The sequence below is a fragment of the Amblyomma mixtum genome, chromosome 1 (assembly GCF_055824585.1).
Source record: "Amblyomma mixtum isolate Tamu chromosome 1, ASM5582458v1, whole genome shotgun sequence".
NCBI classification, from domain to species: Eukaryota; Metazoa; Arthropoda; class Arachnida; order Ixodida; family Ixodidae; genus Amblyomma; species Amblyomma mixtum.
The window spans coordinates 267956839-267972777 of NC_143012.1; the positions used below are offsets into that span (position 1 = coordinate 267956839).

At 50.4% G+C, this 15939-nt stretch overlaps 1 protein-coding gene across 1 annotated transcript in view; it reads right to left on the reverse strand.

Annotated features, from left to right (window-relative positions):
• Positions 1–7472: 7472 nt before the first annotated feature.
• The window catches only part of LOC149371647 (cytoplasmic dynein 2 heavy chain 1-like), a 43827-nt gene continuing 35360 nt past the window's right edge, over positions 7473–15939 (reverse strand). The window contains exons 33-38 of the mRNA XM_089580886.1: positions 15553–15852; positions 14571–14783; positions 13872–14066; positions 13052–13239; positions 10819–11017; positions 7473–7707 (exon numbers count right to left, since the gene is read on the reverse strand). Coding sequence (XP_089437012.1) covers positions 7549–7707; positions 10819–11017; positions 13052–13239; positions 13872–14066; positions 14571–14783; positions 15553–15852 — 1254 coding nt within the window. The 3' untranslated portion in view covers positions 7473–7548. The remainder of the gene's footprint in view (positions 7708–10818; positions 11018–13051; positions 13240–13871; positions 14067–14570; positions 14784–15552; positions 15853–15939) is intronic.

A 15939-nucleotide genomic window follows, 5' to 3' on the forward strand; every position in this document is an offset into this window, starting at 1 on the left:
TTGTATACTCCATGATGGTATGTTTATTGGTGGAATTTTCTCACTGTAGACAGTGCGTACTACATCAGTAAGCCTGGAACTTCACATATTATCCACCAATGCAAATTAGATCGTTTAATATGTATAATTTCAGGGATCAGTTTCGGTTTTGGTTCAAAAGAAAGGGTACCTTCATACCTCAAACATTTTATATATCTGTTGAAAAGGGCTCTAGGCCCCTATTAAGTGTTGCGCCTATAGTCTTCGATGCACCAGAAGAGCTAGCTTCGGAAGCAGTGGTACCAATGCTCCTGCTGACACGCGGTTAAGCGTCTTATTAATATTAGGAATGAAATTCTGCTACATCACGTGGCTTCAAAGGCACCATGCCCAGTTTCCATCTTGACGAATTCCTCATGCCATCATTTCTTTGGACTACACGCGCGGCGAATGCTTCATAGGACACCGACCGCTCAAAACAATGCGTAAATTTTCTTCCCAAACATTTGCATGCAGTCCAGGCTATATCTCTCACGTCGAGTGCACGAGAAATGCACACACCGGGGGTGATTTTGGGCGATCCTGGTCGGAGTACGGATTGCTGTGGCAGGCGGGCTGCCCAGGGCACGGTTCCTCGGTACTCGTCGGGCTGCTTCCAGACGACAGCTGTGGCATGGAGCCGAGCGCTCCCGACTGGATCCAGCCGGACGGTGGCGACAGCACGGCTCCTTCAACGTTGCCCGAGGTCCCGACGCCACCCTGGGTACCCACGAGGGGCGGCACTGCGTCCGCGGGTCTGGTTGGATCGGTACTCCCTAAGTGTGTGCTTCCAGGATCGCAGCCCGCCTTGTGATTGCCAGCTGGTCGGATGCGGTCACCTTTCCGACCTGCCGATGGGGGCACGGCAAACCGGCAGATATGTTTAGGTATACACACTGTTGCTCCTAGAACACATATCATGAGTATATGTATGTGTAAAGTATTAAAAAATGTACCCACTTGGGGAGGAACGCCATATGTGCGTACCAAGGTTACACTGTGAGCTTAAGAGGCGCGCTGTAGTGGAGTGCTGCGGCTTAATTCGGATAATTTGATGTTTTTACACTGAGTTCTAACGAAATATGAGCTCAAAGTATCATTCACACTGAGGTTCTATTAAATTACGACGAAGTATAAATGCCTCGAAGTTCTCAGTCTTTCACAGAGGCGGCCACATGGCCCCCAACAGGGATCGCAGCTGATCTCCAGGATCTTTATTGTTGCGAACGCTATTCAGCGGGCTGCAAATGCAGCGTGCTTATTTTATAGTGACAGCTCTCTAGGCTCGTGCGGCGAAACCATATCGCTGTGATATGCGTTGCCCGGTGATGGATGAGCTGTTCAAAAAAAGAAAAAAACTGGCATACAATTCCGATAGCCGGTAATGTGAAATTTGAGCATAGCTCCAAGTGTTTTTACGCGACGGCTGGCAGGTGGCGTATTACTACTACGCTGCCACCCTCGGGGATCTTCCCATGGCAGCCACCTTCCGGTTGTCCATTCCTCTTCTCTCGCCGCCGTTTCGCTCTGCTACTACCTGCCACTAAGCTTAGCCTGACTAAGCTTAGGGTGACCTGTCAGGTGGCGTGTTACGCCGATTGCGCGCCCGACAACGCCGACTACTAGGACGCAAAATGCAAAAATGGGCGTCTAGGAGCTGCGCTCTAAAACTCTAGGGTGATCCTAGGTGGATCGTTCGAATGCGTTAGCAGCTAAACGTTCTTTACATCCGAGGTTGACAAAAAATTCGTTATATCCGAAGTGGCATACTTAGGCTCGTTATATCTGAGGTGGCGCACTTAGATTCGATATATCTCCGAGGTTAACACACGAAAAGTATTTGTATACGTGGAGGCATACTAGTGTTGGTTATATCTGAGGTAGTATACTTTGTTCGTATAGGTAGCACGTATACTAAGTTCGCTCGTAGCCTGGTGGACAGGTTGTCCACCGTGGTAGGTGGGCTACCTGCCACTAGTTACTCGCAGACGGCGGTCGTTATTTCTGCTTGCACCGACTCTTGTAATGCCCACGCATTATAATAAGGCGGGCGTCCGGCGTGACAAGCTCAGCGAGCGGTGATCATGCTGGACCGTGGACTGCGCATCACGCCTGTCTATACCCCTCCCACCACATCCCACATCTAACGCCACATCAGCATATAGCGCCTCCCCAGCTTTCGCCGAAATTCACATGACTATACGAAGATAAACGTGCGGTGAATTTGTTTAGTTGCTCATTCTGCAAACCGCAACAGAGCATCCGTCCATCCGTCCAGTTCTCCACATAATTCCTAGGCGAATCTGACCCTCAAATCACTCAGCTACTGTAACAGTACTCGAGTCGACTGCATCATGTGGATGTTTTTCTTTCACTGCAGGCAAATCTGTGCCTAACGGCACTTGTGTCAATTGACGAGTGCTGCCGAGGAGGTACAGAGGGCAAAACACATGTCTAGAACACGTTCTGAGTGTGTTTCGGGCTTAATACGCGATAACTAGCGATAAAATTTGGTTAAAAATAATGTGGATGTAAACATGTGCAGTTAAACTCATAGAATTTCATCGTCATTTTTTGTCTTCTTGGTCGCAGCAGCTTTGGGATGTGTTTTGCCCTCTGTACTTAGCAGCCACATTCAAATGTCCAGAGTGACTCAGTAACGTACAGCCTTGATAAAGTTATGTGCTCATGGTTCGAATTTCAGCCGTGCAGTGTGGCAGTAATGGCATCACTGAAGCTTTAAATTTCTCTGCGAAAGCAAACTCTGTGGCCTGATGACTTTTGATAAAGGCCTGCATGTAAAGCTACATGTATAAAGACTGGTTCTCGACACGCATTGCAACGTGAACTGCAGGAAGAGCAGTACAGTGCAGTGAATGGCACCAACAACTTACCGCTCGAACGCACATACCTGGCATCATTCTTCGGAGTACGTGCGACTGCGGGCGCGAGGTTGTGCTGCCTTCACCCGTCGGGTTTCCATGGCTGCCCGGAAAATGGGTGCCGCCGGGCGGCCGGTTGTGCCCTGGCGGAGGAACCGTCCTCTTCCGTCTCCCCGTCCTGGAGTGCGACTTTTCGGAGCCATGGGAAGAGGAGAGAGTAGATCTTCGGTCCATCGATGGCCGTTGCGGGCTTCTTGAAGAGCAGCAGCTAGACGGAACTGTTCGCGAGCGGCGTTCGATCGTCTTCTTGGCTCGTGACGGGAACGAGCAGCGAACGTTGTTCTTTTTTTTTCCTCTAAAATGAGCGGGTTTTCATCGTACGTAGCTCATATCCACAGCGAACTACGGAGTGTCGATGAAGAATCGACACTCCGATGAATAGATGAATGAAGAATAACGTAGAAACGCGCAAGAGCGCAAAAACCGTACAGTAGTAAAAGCCGGATCGAAGTTTTAGAAGCGTATCAGTAATGTAGTACAGACAGTGACCAGCAAGGACGAAGGAAGAAGAAGAAGACTGGTTAAAGGGACACTGACGAATTCTGTCATAGGCTACAACAACAACAACAACAAATTTTCAGCAGCAATACATTCCAAGCTGAGTTTCTGGCAGTAGTTCTTGCTCTGCGTAAGCTCGATCCTTCTATTTCTGCAGTGGCAGTCATTACCGATTCTTTATCATTGTGTTCGTCCCTGGCATCGCATGTTGACTGTCCCACTTTAAGCACTTTTTTATCGCTCCTTCCTTCGCATTTGAGCCTTGTTCACTTGATATGGGTACCCGGCCACAGCAGCGTGACTGTAAATGAGATCGCGGATAACCTCGCAAGGGCTTCCCTAGGCGGCCCCGTGTTGCCCATCATCCCGCCTACAGCGTATATCACAGCATCTAGGTTCCGGCGACGAGCGTTATTAAGCGCGCAAGACACAGCACTTTTAACATCGGCCGAATATCAGCATCTGAAATATTCCTGGTGCAGGAAAATTTGTCAATCTCGGCAGCTAGAAGTATCTCTGACGAGGTTGCGCTGCCGTATCCCACCTCGAAGTTTTTATCTGTACAGGTCTGGTTTGGCGTTATCTCCCCTCTGTGCATTTTGCCGTGATCCTGAATCTATCGATCATTTTTGGCCCCATTGTCGTCGTTTCACCTCTTCGAGAAGAAGACTGCTGGAGTTGCCCTTACAGCAACTTTGCTTTAGTTTGAGCAGCCCACACTTGCTATCATTTGGCGCCACCACGCTTGGGTTCAGCCACAGGTCTGTTTGTGACACTGTTCAAAATTTCTTGCTGGAATCTCATCGACTGCCTTGCTAAAGCTTTCAGTATTTTCTTTTTTATGCTACATTCTTTTTCGAATTAATCTCTCTTTTCTCTCTCTCTCTCTCTCCAATCCAAACTCATATATATATATATATATATATATATATATATATATATATATATATATATTATTTTCCCTCTCCCTGCCGTTCTTGTGGTAGACTCTCCCGGTGATCCTCTCCCATGTGCTTTTCTTTTGCCTTTACTATGTATTTTTTTATGTATGTATGTACGTATGTATGAGTATAGCCATCGTCTTCCTCCTGTACTGTCGGGAATGTAAAGGAGCCGGGACCCTTTGTCAAGCTGTCACCACAGCTTTTAGTCCCGGCTCCTCCTTCGTAACAAAGGAAATAAACCTCAACTTCAGGTGAATACCAACCTTTACCTGCCGATTCTTGGCCGATCCCTCAGTGTGGGTATTTGCCATCCTGTCAAAGGCTACAACAACAACAACATTGAAAGGGAGCTGTACAATAGCTTACCGCATTCTAGCGACAAAGAAGCTAGTTTCACAGAAAACGACGCTTTTTATGAGCTTTTCTGAAAAGGACAGAAAAGTAAAACCAATGTCGCCACCACTGGCCAATTCCGCTAGAAGACTGATGTGCATGGACAAAGCTTATTGAACGCAGATCGCAAAGACTAGGCTTTGCAAACATTCACATCAGTACAGCGAACACGGTGTACTTTCCCGTGTGTACGTCGTCAGTTTGAATCATGTGGCGGAAAAATTTTGAAATGCGATTTTCTCAGCAATGCATTATTTTTCTTGCTGCCAAGGCACGGCAGGGCAGGGCAGGCAGGCAGGCACCCCGTTTCTCTCGCTCGTAAGTGCCCCACTGGCGCCACATCTCGCAATACTCGCATCGACCTCGTTCTTGAAAGTCTACCGATCCTAAATTGACCCGAGTACGTATAACGTGACACTGCTCGGGCCACAAGGCCACGCTCGCAGCCATAACGAACTGCTCAAGTGGCAGCCGCATGTGCAGAATACAAACGACAGTGTCTCCCTGGAAACAATGTCTCCCTCAATTTCTTTAGCTCACCCACACCACTAGTTCAAAATCTCAGAAAGAGGATATCGGAAAATCAAAACAACAATCAGCTGCGCTGTGAATGTCCCAACACCAAGCGTAACCGCCCACTGGGGTTTAAAAAAGTGCGTGTGTTCTGCAGCCTAAATGCAAATAGAGGTCAAATGGTACTCACTGGTAACGTTTGCTAGCGCTATTTAGCACTGAAGATTCTTTCAACAGTCCCTCGAGTTTGCTTTGTCAAAATCAGCGCCCTACTCCATGTGCCCAACCAGCGGAAAAAAAAAAGCTGAGAATCCTCTTGGATCATCAAGAGAATATTTGTAATGTCTCGTTAAATACGTGTTCTGCCGCCAGGGGGGGTGGGGGGAGCGGGGGGGGGGGGTGGTCGCCCCCCCCCCCCCCCCCCCCCCCCCCAAAAGCCTTCGCACATCTTCCCAAACGTCCGTTTTCGGGCTCTCACAGGGCGAGTTGTGATTTTTGACGTAAAAATGGAAAGCTTTTTCGTCTGTGATGAGTCAAGCAGTCCCCCGCTTTGTACGTTCACCGTGTTCGCGGCTGTCTTATTTCACACAATTCTACATTCTACGGTTTGGTATTTATACAATTCGTAGTAATTGTCGAGGTATCATGGTCCTGCCGTGCCCCCACCGTTGTCTTGCCTTGGCTCTGGTGCGGCGACCACAGCTGCGGCGGTGCCATTCAGCTGCGGTTGCGGTGGCCAGCAACCTCGTCGGGGCCGCAAGGAGCCACCCATTCATGTCGTTACCCCATCATGGGACACGGCGACGTCAGCGAGGGGATCATTGGCTCGACAAGGAGCGCTCACCAGCCGCCTGGTCGGAGGGTACTGTCAGCATGCTGCCGACGGACACATTTCTCGCCCAGCCCAAGCAAGTTTCAAGAATTCGCTAACTGCTTCGACCTTCGGACAGAACGCACTTTCTACAAATTTATGGCCGGAAGAAAGTGGACCTCGCGAAGTCTCCCGTACTCCGAACTCCGAAGGGAAGAGGAGGGACATCACACGAGTGGGGGGGGGGGGGGGGGGGGGGGGGGGCAGGAGAAACGGACCGAAGGACACACGGGGAGACGAGCGCAAGAGAGGGAACAGGAGAGTCGACACAGAACGCGGCGAGAGCAGCGCAGTTCGCACGGCGCCATCTCCATCGAAAGCGTGGACTGGCATCCCTCTCAATTTTCTTAAGCGACCTCAATAAATAGTTTTTAAACATCCACTGAGTGTCCGCTAACAGTACCAAGGGCGGAACAAAGCCCCTTCCCAGGACTGAGTTATGAAGGCCGCTAACCCAGCTCATGAAATGTCAGGGCAGGTGCTTTGACCTTCCTGGACTCGCCGTGGCGGGATATCTCAGCCGTCGACCTCTATTCCCCCGGTATCAAAATGAATATTGCCCACGTGACTGTTAACATTCAAAACATGACTTATGATATATCTATATCATTCGCCATTTATCTTTCAGCAACAAAGCGCACAAAAGTTGTTGTACAAATAAAATGTGAATAGAATAATCGTTGTTTCTATTTTTTTATTTCTTTTTTTTATTTTTTATTTATTTACTTACTTATTTTTGTTATTTTCTTTTTTTTTCTTTTTTGTATAAGGAAGTCCGTCCGCCCCCCCCCCCCCCCCCCCCCCCCTAAAACCAGTTTCTGGGACCGCCACTGCCTGCCGCGTATGCATTTCGGAAAATATGCCTCACTAGACATTGTTGTATGTTTCCTAAGGCAGACTCGTAGAACCGTGAACGGAAAAAATACACAGAAGAAACTGCAGCACCTACGGTTGCAAAATATTTCGCGTGTGTTCATGGGAGCACCCATGACCCGAGAAGTATATTTTATTAATGCTGACAAGTAGAACTTTCTTTGAAGTCTGAATAGGTTACAGAAATGGTTGTGGACCCTACACAAGAGAAGCTAGGCAACAAAAACTAATGAACTTCACCGCTGCGAAGAGGAGACATCTGGGCCACGCTCTCAGTAGCAGTCTTTTAGTGTCGAAGAGCGCAACCTTGCAGGGCAGCTTGCCTTACAGTACACATGCCAGAAAAAGCACGGTACAGGTCCGCCATATGTGTTGTACTAACTGCGGATAATCAGTGCGGTGTTTGTACAGAAACAACGCTTAAAACTGTTCGAGACGTTTATTTTGCGGTTTCGAAACAATAAGTGCATCGTTCTGCATCCCGCCATTTGCGTCGTTAGTCCAGCGTAGAGAGGAACAGTGCGGTCCCACTGAGCAGCCATTGTTGCGGGCTGCCCTCGCAAGGCACTGACAGGCTCGCCACCAGCTCTTGTCTCTCCGTGTTGGTGTATACAGCCAGGCTCACCGTTGAACCCGCAGAGCGATTTCGGGAGCCCTGCACGTAGACCAAATAGTTTCATTCGCTCTATAGTGATGCAACCCGAATCTAGACAGTGGACAGCAGTTTTGACGTAAAAGGGGGCAACAGGTTGCGACTGCCACCCAGTTACAGTTCTAGCACGTGCGACACGCGATCTTAACGCCGCCAGCGGCAGCGGCAAGGTCCACAGTAGTTAGTCTGGTGGCGCCGTGCATTGAATCGATTCCTCAGCTTTTCCATCGGCAAGATTTTTTAAATAACTTTTTTTTTTTTGTAGAACTTTACCACGCTAAACTTCTTTCCGGGCAAATCAGGGTATTCATAGGTCTTAGGTTCGCTACAGCAGGCACAACGTGGGCAAGAGAAAGCCGTATGCTGCAACTGCTGTGATTAGTAAACACTCATGAACACTATAAAGCAAACTGCTGGCTGGCGCCAATTCTTCTGCTAGCACGAAGTGGCGAGAAGATGCTGTCAGTTTTTGAAACAGTCTGACTGGGGCAGTAATTTCGCAACAGAAGTTGTTTTTTTTATTTTATTTTATCTCCTAACCCGCAACGGAGCGCTAGGAGGTACCTCCTTGTCCCGTGCTTGGCTGTTATAGCCTGCTGGCCGTTGCCATTGCGCAGTGGTTTGCTCGCGAGCAGCGGCACCGGCATGTGTCTGAGGTGCTTTAATTTTGTGGCAGCTGTGGGAGAAGCATGATGCCGTGGAGGCAGCGTCTTTCGCCATTTACTAACCGTCTGCATGTCACATTAGTGCAGGGGAGATTTCGTAGTAGCACACGCGCTTTCGTTGATTCGCGGAATATGGCTAACGTCGAGGTTGAAGGGATTTCATTAGCCCTAATTCAGTCGAGATTGTCATACTTTACAAGTTGGAGGTACTAACTCTAAATACTTATATTGTGGCAATGTATGCTAGTTTTACGTCCGGTGTTCAGTGAGCGTCAGTCTTGCGTATATCGTTCGGAAGGCGCACTGTTCAGCGGGAAAAATGAGGCCAGGCCACAGATACCAAGTTCGAGAGACAATGCTTGGATGCAGAGCCACGCGGGCCTACAAACCACGGGAGAGAGAGAGAGACCGTTATGAAGAAAAAGGGAGAGTTCACATACCTGTGACACGTCCTATCCCCACCGCCACTGACTGCATGCAGACAGGAGTGGTGATAAAATGGGGGTATATAGAAAAGGGTGGAAGGAAGCACAGGAATATGCACCGCATGCTGTCGCCATGATGGGTGCTTGGCAGCTCCTGTCATACTTGATGTCGCAACTCTCAAAGCTCGCTTATGACGCCCGCATCCTTTAGGAACGTCAGGGGGTGCTGTAAAGCTTTGAGAGCGCGGTGCCCATCAGAGAAGAGGAGATAGCCTAGGATGTCAGCAAGAGGACTCGGCGCCCGAAACTTGTAGTCAGCTCTGCTCGCTGTGCGACAACTCTTGGGCACTGGCGTACCATTTGCTGTAGTGTCTCTTCGGGGTTTCTGCACAGCGGACAGTAGGGGTTGTTGGAGAGGTTATTGCAGTAGAGCCGTGAGCCTCTCTAGATACAGCCCACTTTCATCCGAACTAGGAGGGATCTTTCCTTACAAGTGAGGCCCTTTGCCGGGAGTAGTTCTGCCGATGTTCCATTATAGATCCTAGTGTCTAGGAGCTCCATCACGAGGAAACATTCAGTAAGGGGCCTGGCCAGGTCCAGGGGAGCCACAGCGGTGGTGAAGGGGGCAAATTTACCGTGAGCTCCTTTTGCCAGAGTTCAGCAGCTTTGTTGGCTTGTGCTAGGACGTAACGAAGGAACCATACCAAGCGGATGGAGCAGCCCTGCGAGCACAACTCATCCAGGCTGACGGCTAGGTTTCGAACCATGGGGGGAGGGGGATGGGGGAGGGGGGGGGGCACACCGTGGATTCAGAAACGGGTTCAATACTGGTCGGGGGTCCGTGCACTGGCAGCGGCTGGGACTGCTGAGCAGGAAGTGGGGATGTTGGCCGCCAGGTGAATAGCTGCCACATCTGTTGCCGAAGGAGGGTGCGACGCGTGGAGTTCGTGCCGATGTGCAGTGTTTTATTTCAATTGTTTTAGTTTCCGGGAATGACAGAACACTCGTGAAGATGTGACGGTGGTCGGCCAACTCTTCCTATAAGCTTGCAGCCACCAGCTGTTAATGTACCACTGCAGAAGTGTTGTTTTGTTTTGTTCTAGCTCCTGGTAGGCTGAGGTTCACCTTGTACTGGTGTTCATAGCCTGGACATGGCAGTTTGGAAGGGGCCTCCTACCTTGAATGGGGCATGTTGAGGTGATGCTCCAAAAGAGTTCGGTCGTCTGGTGTACGGTCGACGCGGTCGGTTGTGCCCGAAGCTCCGCCAGGCTCTAATTTATGGTGGCAGCAACTAGACAGCGTCAGTGGAGTCCGGGGCAAAGGCGGATGGCTGTCTTTTGACGCCGGCTATGGCAAGTTGCTGCGCAATGATGAACTACACCAGTGATAGCGCGTGCAGGAACTGTGAGTCCCAGTTGCGTTAATGCTGTTGCCTCCTGCCAGACACTTCTGAACTACCTGCTTACAGCATGTGTTGACGGCGAGTTGCCAGGTGAGACGGCGGTCAGACTGCTGGCCAAGGCACTCCACCATCTTCCTCCAAGGCAGTTGGTGCCCGGCTTCGGACTTGGTCGCAGAGAGGCTGAACCTAACGCCGTTGGCGAAAGCCAGCTGGGTGCTCCAGGTGACATGGGTCCGTTGCCACCGTTGTGATATATATGCTTGTCTCGAAATCTTTATGCCGAATTTTAACGCGAAATGAATATACCTCCACAGGCACGCTGAAAATTCGCTTTACCGAGTATCCGAATGGTCCAGTGAGCTTATCCCAATTTTTTTGCGTTGGCTAAATTTGGACGGAAAAGCTTCTAAGTCTTCATATTCGGTCACCTTAATTTTCGTACTCAAGTTCGCCACGGCTTCCATACAAAGTAAGCCTGAATTTACCGGGATTGAAGCGAAAAAACATTTATTCCTTAATAGGACGCTTTAGAAAATATGCCCTTACCTTCACTGATTTGCACTTCTGGCTTCTGCACCAAACCGCGAAATGTAAATTATACTACTAGTTCACTGTATTATACCTTGGGGACCCAGGCGGCGGAGCAGGGTGGCACAGGCAGCACGCTGGGTGCGCCTGGGCGGCAGGGACGCAGCCGCTTTTCCTCCAGCTGACCACCCTCGCACTGGAGCCCCACAAGGGTCACCCACAGCGGAGGTCCCTCGTCTGCCGCTCCCCACCACGCCTCCAGCTGTAGCTCGTCCACGGGAAGGCCCGTCTCCCTGCGTTTCACGACACAAACGCTCAGGGAAGCACCTCAGACGAGGTGCCGGCAGCTCCTGGGATTCACATAGAGGCTTATCTACAGGCAGCCGCAATAAAGGGTGCTTGGTGGGGCGAACAAGAGAGAAAAAACTTGGACACGAGACGAGCCTTGTTCTTGTGCCTCACTCCTTCCGCGCTGTGCACCTTCATTATGTTACACAGACTAGCCCGATCCACAACTACAGCGAGTAGGAGCCCTGCCTTTCTGCCTCTGTGTTGCCTACCTATCGAGGTACTCGTGGGTGGAGATCGTCATGAGTGACGTAAGCCGGCGTCCTTTCAACGGCTGCATCCTTAGACTGCCAGAAGCACTTTCGACAGAGACACCTGAAACTGCTTACGTGTGAAAATGCGAAAACACTACTGACCCTGGGTGCAGTGACACCAACCCACGCACACACAGACGTGCGTTTATGACAACACCCGGAATGCTGTGCGAATAACGGTCGCATCACAATTTTGATATGAAAATTTATTTTCGAGGAAAGGAAAGGGCGCAGTAACTGTATTGCAATGGAGTTACGAAGTGACTGACAAGTGTCCCCATTGTGGTGCTGCGCCCGACCAGTGTGACGAAAAACACTTGCTGTGGATTTGCCCAGCTACAGCTTCCGGGAGACGACGTTTACTAAGAAAGGTTGGCCTGCGATGGGACGTTGCAGACGACTATCGGAAGTGGACTCAAGATAATCGCTTTATCGCGAACTTTTGCCGCTTTTTAAGCGAGGCTTGTTTTTCACTCCTTTTGTAACTTTCTTTCCCTTTTTCATTACGCCTAACGGCAAACAGCTCGAATAAAAAAAAAAAAACTATCGCCACTCTGTGAATACCTCAACCACGCGTTAAGGGAAGAGGTGTACAGTCCGGGAAGGCATACAACTGAAGGTGCATATGTCTTCTGTTAAAATCCCTGTCGCAAGCTAGCCTCCAGCTTGACGAGCGCACATGTAAGCTATGTGTAACGAGAAATCGTATGACACCGCCCGGAACTTTGTACGACAAATGACTGCGTCACAATTTTCGTACGAATGTTGCCGGGAAAACTGGCGGCACATTGAGGTCGACCAATGGGTAGTATATATAGACAAACAACATGTATATGATTGTCTGAAGTGGTGATTCTCGGCTTTCTCTGTGTGTGATACGGCCGCTTGATGACGTCACCTTACTTTTCCTGCCATCACTGGGATTTTCTATCTCATCTGCGAGTACACGAACTAACACACGCCGGCGGCTTTTCTTGTAATGGGACTAAAGAAATTGTGAAAATCTATAAGTGATGAGACTCCATAGTGAGCTTAAGAGGAGTGGCAAAGACACCAAGTGTGTTGAGGAAAATATAGTTTCTCGCTTGAAATTTTGTTCTCTTGGGCGCCCAACCAAGACCGACAGGTATGAAGAGTAATCTGAAATACATCACATATGGCGTTCAAGCAGAGCCACGAAATCGGAAGAAAGCCAAAGCCAAAATAATATACATAAAGATACTGCACTTGATTTTCGCAAGAGTTTCGGTCGCTGTTTCACTTTGCATCGTTTTCTAGTCAGCGAGTGGGTTTGAACTCATGGCTGAGATAGTAATGCCACTGGCCATATGGTTGTATGTACCACCATTCTTAATTTGCTTCCGTTGAAACCCATAACCACTCTTTTTCCCCTTTCTTTCCCTCTTTGTGTAGTGGTGGGGCAAAAGACCTTCGCTCAGACCTCTTTCTTTGCCTTTGATTTTTTTTTATTTCATTCTTTTCGCCAGCTCTCTTTGCATACCTGCCGGAGAATGGCGTCAGTTCTGGAAGTGCACTGATGAATATTATCCAGGTTAACATAGCGAGTGGTACTAAAACGCTTAACAATTCTTGTGGAAGCACGTTCTGCAACACAATCATTCTCCTTACTAGAGCGCGCACACAGCGAAAAGAGAAACAGAGATGAGTTCAGCCACTCGTATTGTGTCGTGCCGAAAGTACCAGCGTGTGAATTCGAGCGTATACCGAGCGGTCTGCTGACGCCAGGCGCTGAGGAAGGCCCCCGGCCGGAGCAACTGGCCCAGGTGCAATGGCTGGCCTCGGACGAAGCTCCACTGGGAAAGGGCTTGTGCCCGACCCGCCACAGCCCGTAGGTACGTCTCTGGCACCCACTGTCGCCCGCCCGACCACAGGGAGAGCCACGCGTCGGGAACCTGCACCGCCACATATGAGCCATGGCTGTGTCTCTGTCTGACATCAATGTCAAAATCACATCAGAGCCGAAGGGAATATGCACAGTTTTGCGACCTACTCCAGCCGTCTTTCCACTCTTGCACTCTATGTTTATTTTTAAGCCTCCATAGTATTGCTATATACCAAAGAATATCTTGTGAGCCCGTGCGCTGTGGTACGAGCCGTAGAGTACGTTTCGCTCAGTGCAATGACTTTCTGCCAGCCAGGATGGCTACACCGAAGGTATGAGCGGTAGCACTTTACGTTAGCTAGTAAGAATTTCTTTCCACATGTGCCCCTCTCGTTTCTCTCGATAACCAATTTGTGCAACACCTTTGGTGATGATGTATGCGTATATGATCTTAACACTACTTGTGTGCCTTAACCGAAAGGCGGCATGGGGCAGTCCTCGCTTAGCGTCGAGTCGCAGCTGTATTACAGGACTGGGAAAGGCTGTACGGCATAGTGACGTTCAGTCGGTTCCATCGTTTGCTTTCTGAGTGTTTACAGTGGCATCTAGGCTCACCCTACGCGCACTGAATGCACCGGCCGCAGCTGGTGTCTAAGTCCACAAGAACCACGTGGCGTGTGAACGCTCTCCAGTGTCCCTCACCGTGTGGTTGGTCAACGCCGATGCGGCCTCAGGCAGCGCACAACCGGCGTGACGGAGCGCCCTGCTCACAGCAGCCAAGGTCGAGTGAACCTCGAGCACCAGCTTGGACGCGTGAGCACGCTCCTGGCGCAGGAAGCTCGCCACGGCATCCTCGTCTCCGTCTGCTTCAGTGGCCGAAGGCGCCTGAAGGCCACCCTGCGTCCATCGCCGCGAACACTCAGATATAGTGCGGCTACAATGATATACATGTGTTTCGCCCTGCTTTAATCCTAGCGACAATCACTTGTCGCGATATTTGCCGGCACGTGTCTCGAAATGGAACCCGTATGTAGTAAATAACTTAAATAACTGCATAGCCGCGAGGTTGGCCTTTCTGCACGCTTGGATTTCCTTGACTAACAGTTCAGGTGAAGGGAATCAGAGTCAACAATTTTGCAATTCGGCAATTCGTGTATTGCTGGGACTTCCTCTTACTGATACCACAAACTTGTTGTGTTGTTTCTTCCCGTTAGCACCTTTGCTCCTCACCCTTTATTACAACCCCCCCCCCCCCCCCCCTCCTGAAACATCGCCGAACTTCTCTGGGTAAGCTTAACTCCAGTATTTTCGCTTGTTCCGTAAGGTTTAAACGTATTAAGTCCGGTCACCACGGGGCCATTTAGGTTCGAGGACGTGCCCACGTCACCGGAAAGCACGCACCTGGTGCAGACTTTTCCAGAGACTGAGCAGTGGTGCCAGTTGGTCTGCTTCGGTAACTTGGCGAGATCCGCCGACCCCGGCCTGTAGGCGGCGCAGCTGTGCCACCAGGGACACGGCGCCTAGCCGTTGCACCGACCCTTCCACGTTGGCCGCCAGCCCGAGGTAGCCGCCGGGCTCATCGTCAGGAAGCTGCTCGATGAGCTGCACGTGCGCCTGCCGGTGCCCGCGGATCGCACTGTCAATTTCATTGCCGTGCAATTGCGCTCTTACTATGAAGGCCGTTCCAGAAACGCTTACAGTGGTGTTGAAAACATGGAATAACTACGAAAGTTTGGTCAAAACGTTGGAAACTGAACCTTAGAGCTCTTTTTCGTGTTGGTTACAATAGTTAAAGAGAGACACAACGTTCTCGCCACCGCAAACCTCTCGACGTCACTAAGAAGTTCAGGACGTTATGCACTGGCAGAATCTGGAGATCCAGATCGCAGCTGCCGAGATATTCTCCCAGCAGTGAATCTGGTTAGAAAGAAGCAGCAAAATTAGTCTGGTCAGTGTGCCGGCATGTGTTTTATACTGGTGAGTGTCTCCGGAAAATTAGAACAGACGTGTAGAGTTCCTACTAGCCAGGAGAAACAAGAGGGATACTGAGGGGTGTGTTTCCATGACAGGCAGATGACAAGCCTTGTCAGAAGCGAGTAGACCTATTCGTGTCTGACCGGAGCAGTGTGTGTGTATGCCAGGGGCTTCACTCTTGTGGGGGTGGTTGGGGTGGGGCACCCCACTTCCTTTTATAAACCCGGCACTAGTGTGTGATCAGTTGAAATATGGCGCTTCTGATTCTAGAGGGCGTATTAGCGACGAGAGGCACAGTGTAGAACGTTACAGTCCAGAGCATCAGAGGGACAGGTGCTGTATACGCTGCTCATGGAGTGGTCAAGTCCCGCGCGAAGAGGCCTGCACATACTTTCGACCAGAACTGTACCTGGAAGCTTGTGGACGATGGGACGCGGACGCCCTTGACTAGGTACGCCGGCTCCTGGCGGTCCGTGCCCGGCAGAGTGCTGCGGTCGAAGCACTGGCGCACATAGGCGCCCAGCACCCGCCGGTCGAATGGGTCGTCAAGGTGTGCCCCGTAGACGGACAGCTCCAGGAGACCCCGAAGTGTTTCCCATGGACCCGGACCACCGCTGCCGCCGCCGCCTCCTCCTCCACAGAGTCGCCGTACGGCATCCACACCGGCTCGGAGGTCTGCCTCGCTGAACTCGTAGTGCTTGGTCCAGCCCTTGGGTGGCCGCATAAAAAACAAGCGAGTGCTCCGTCCATACATCTCGGAGGCATAATGCACACAATCACTAAAATAATTACTGAT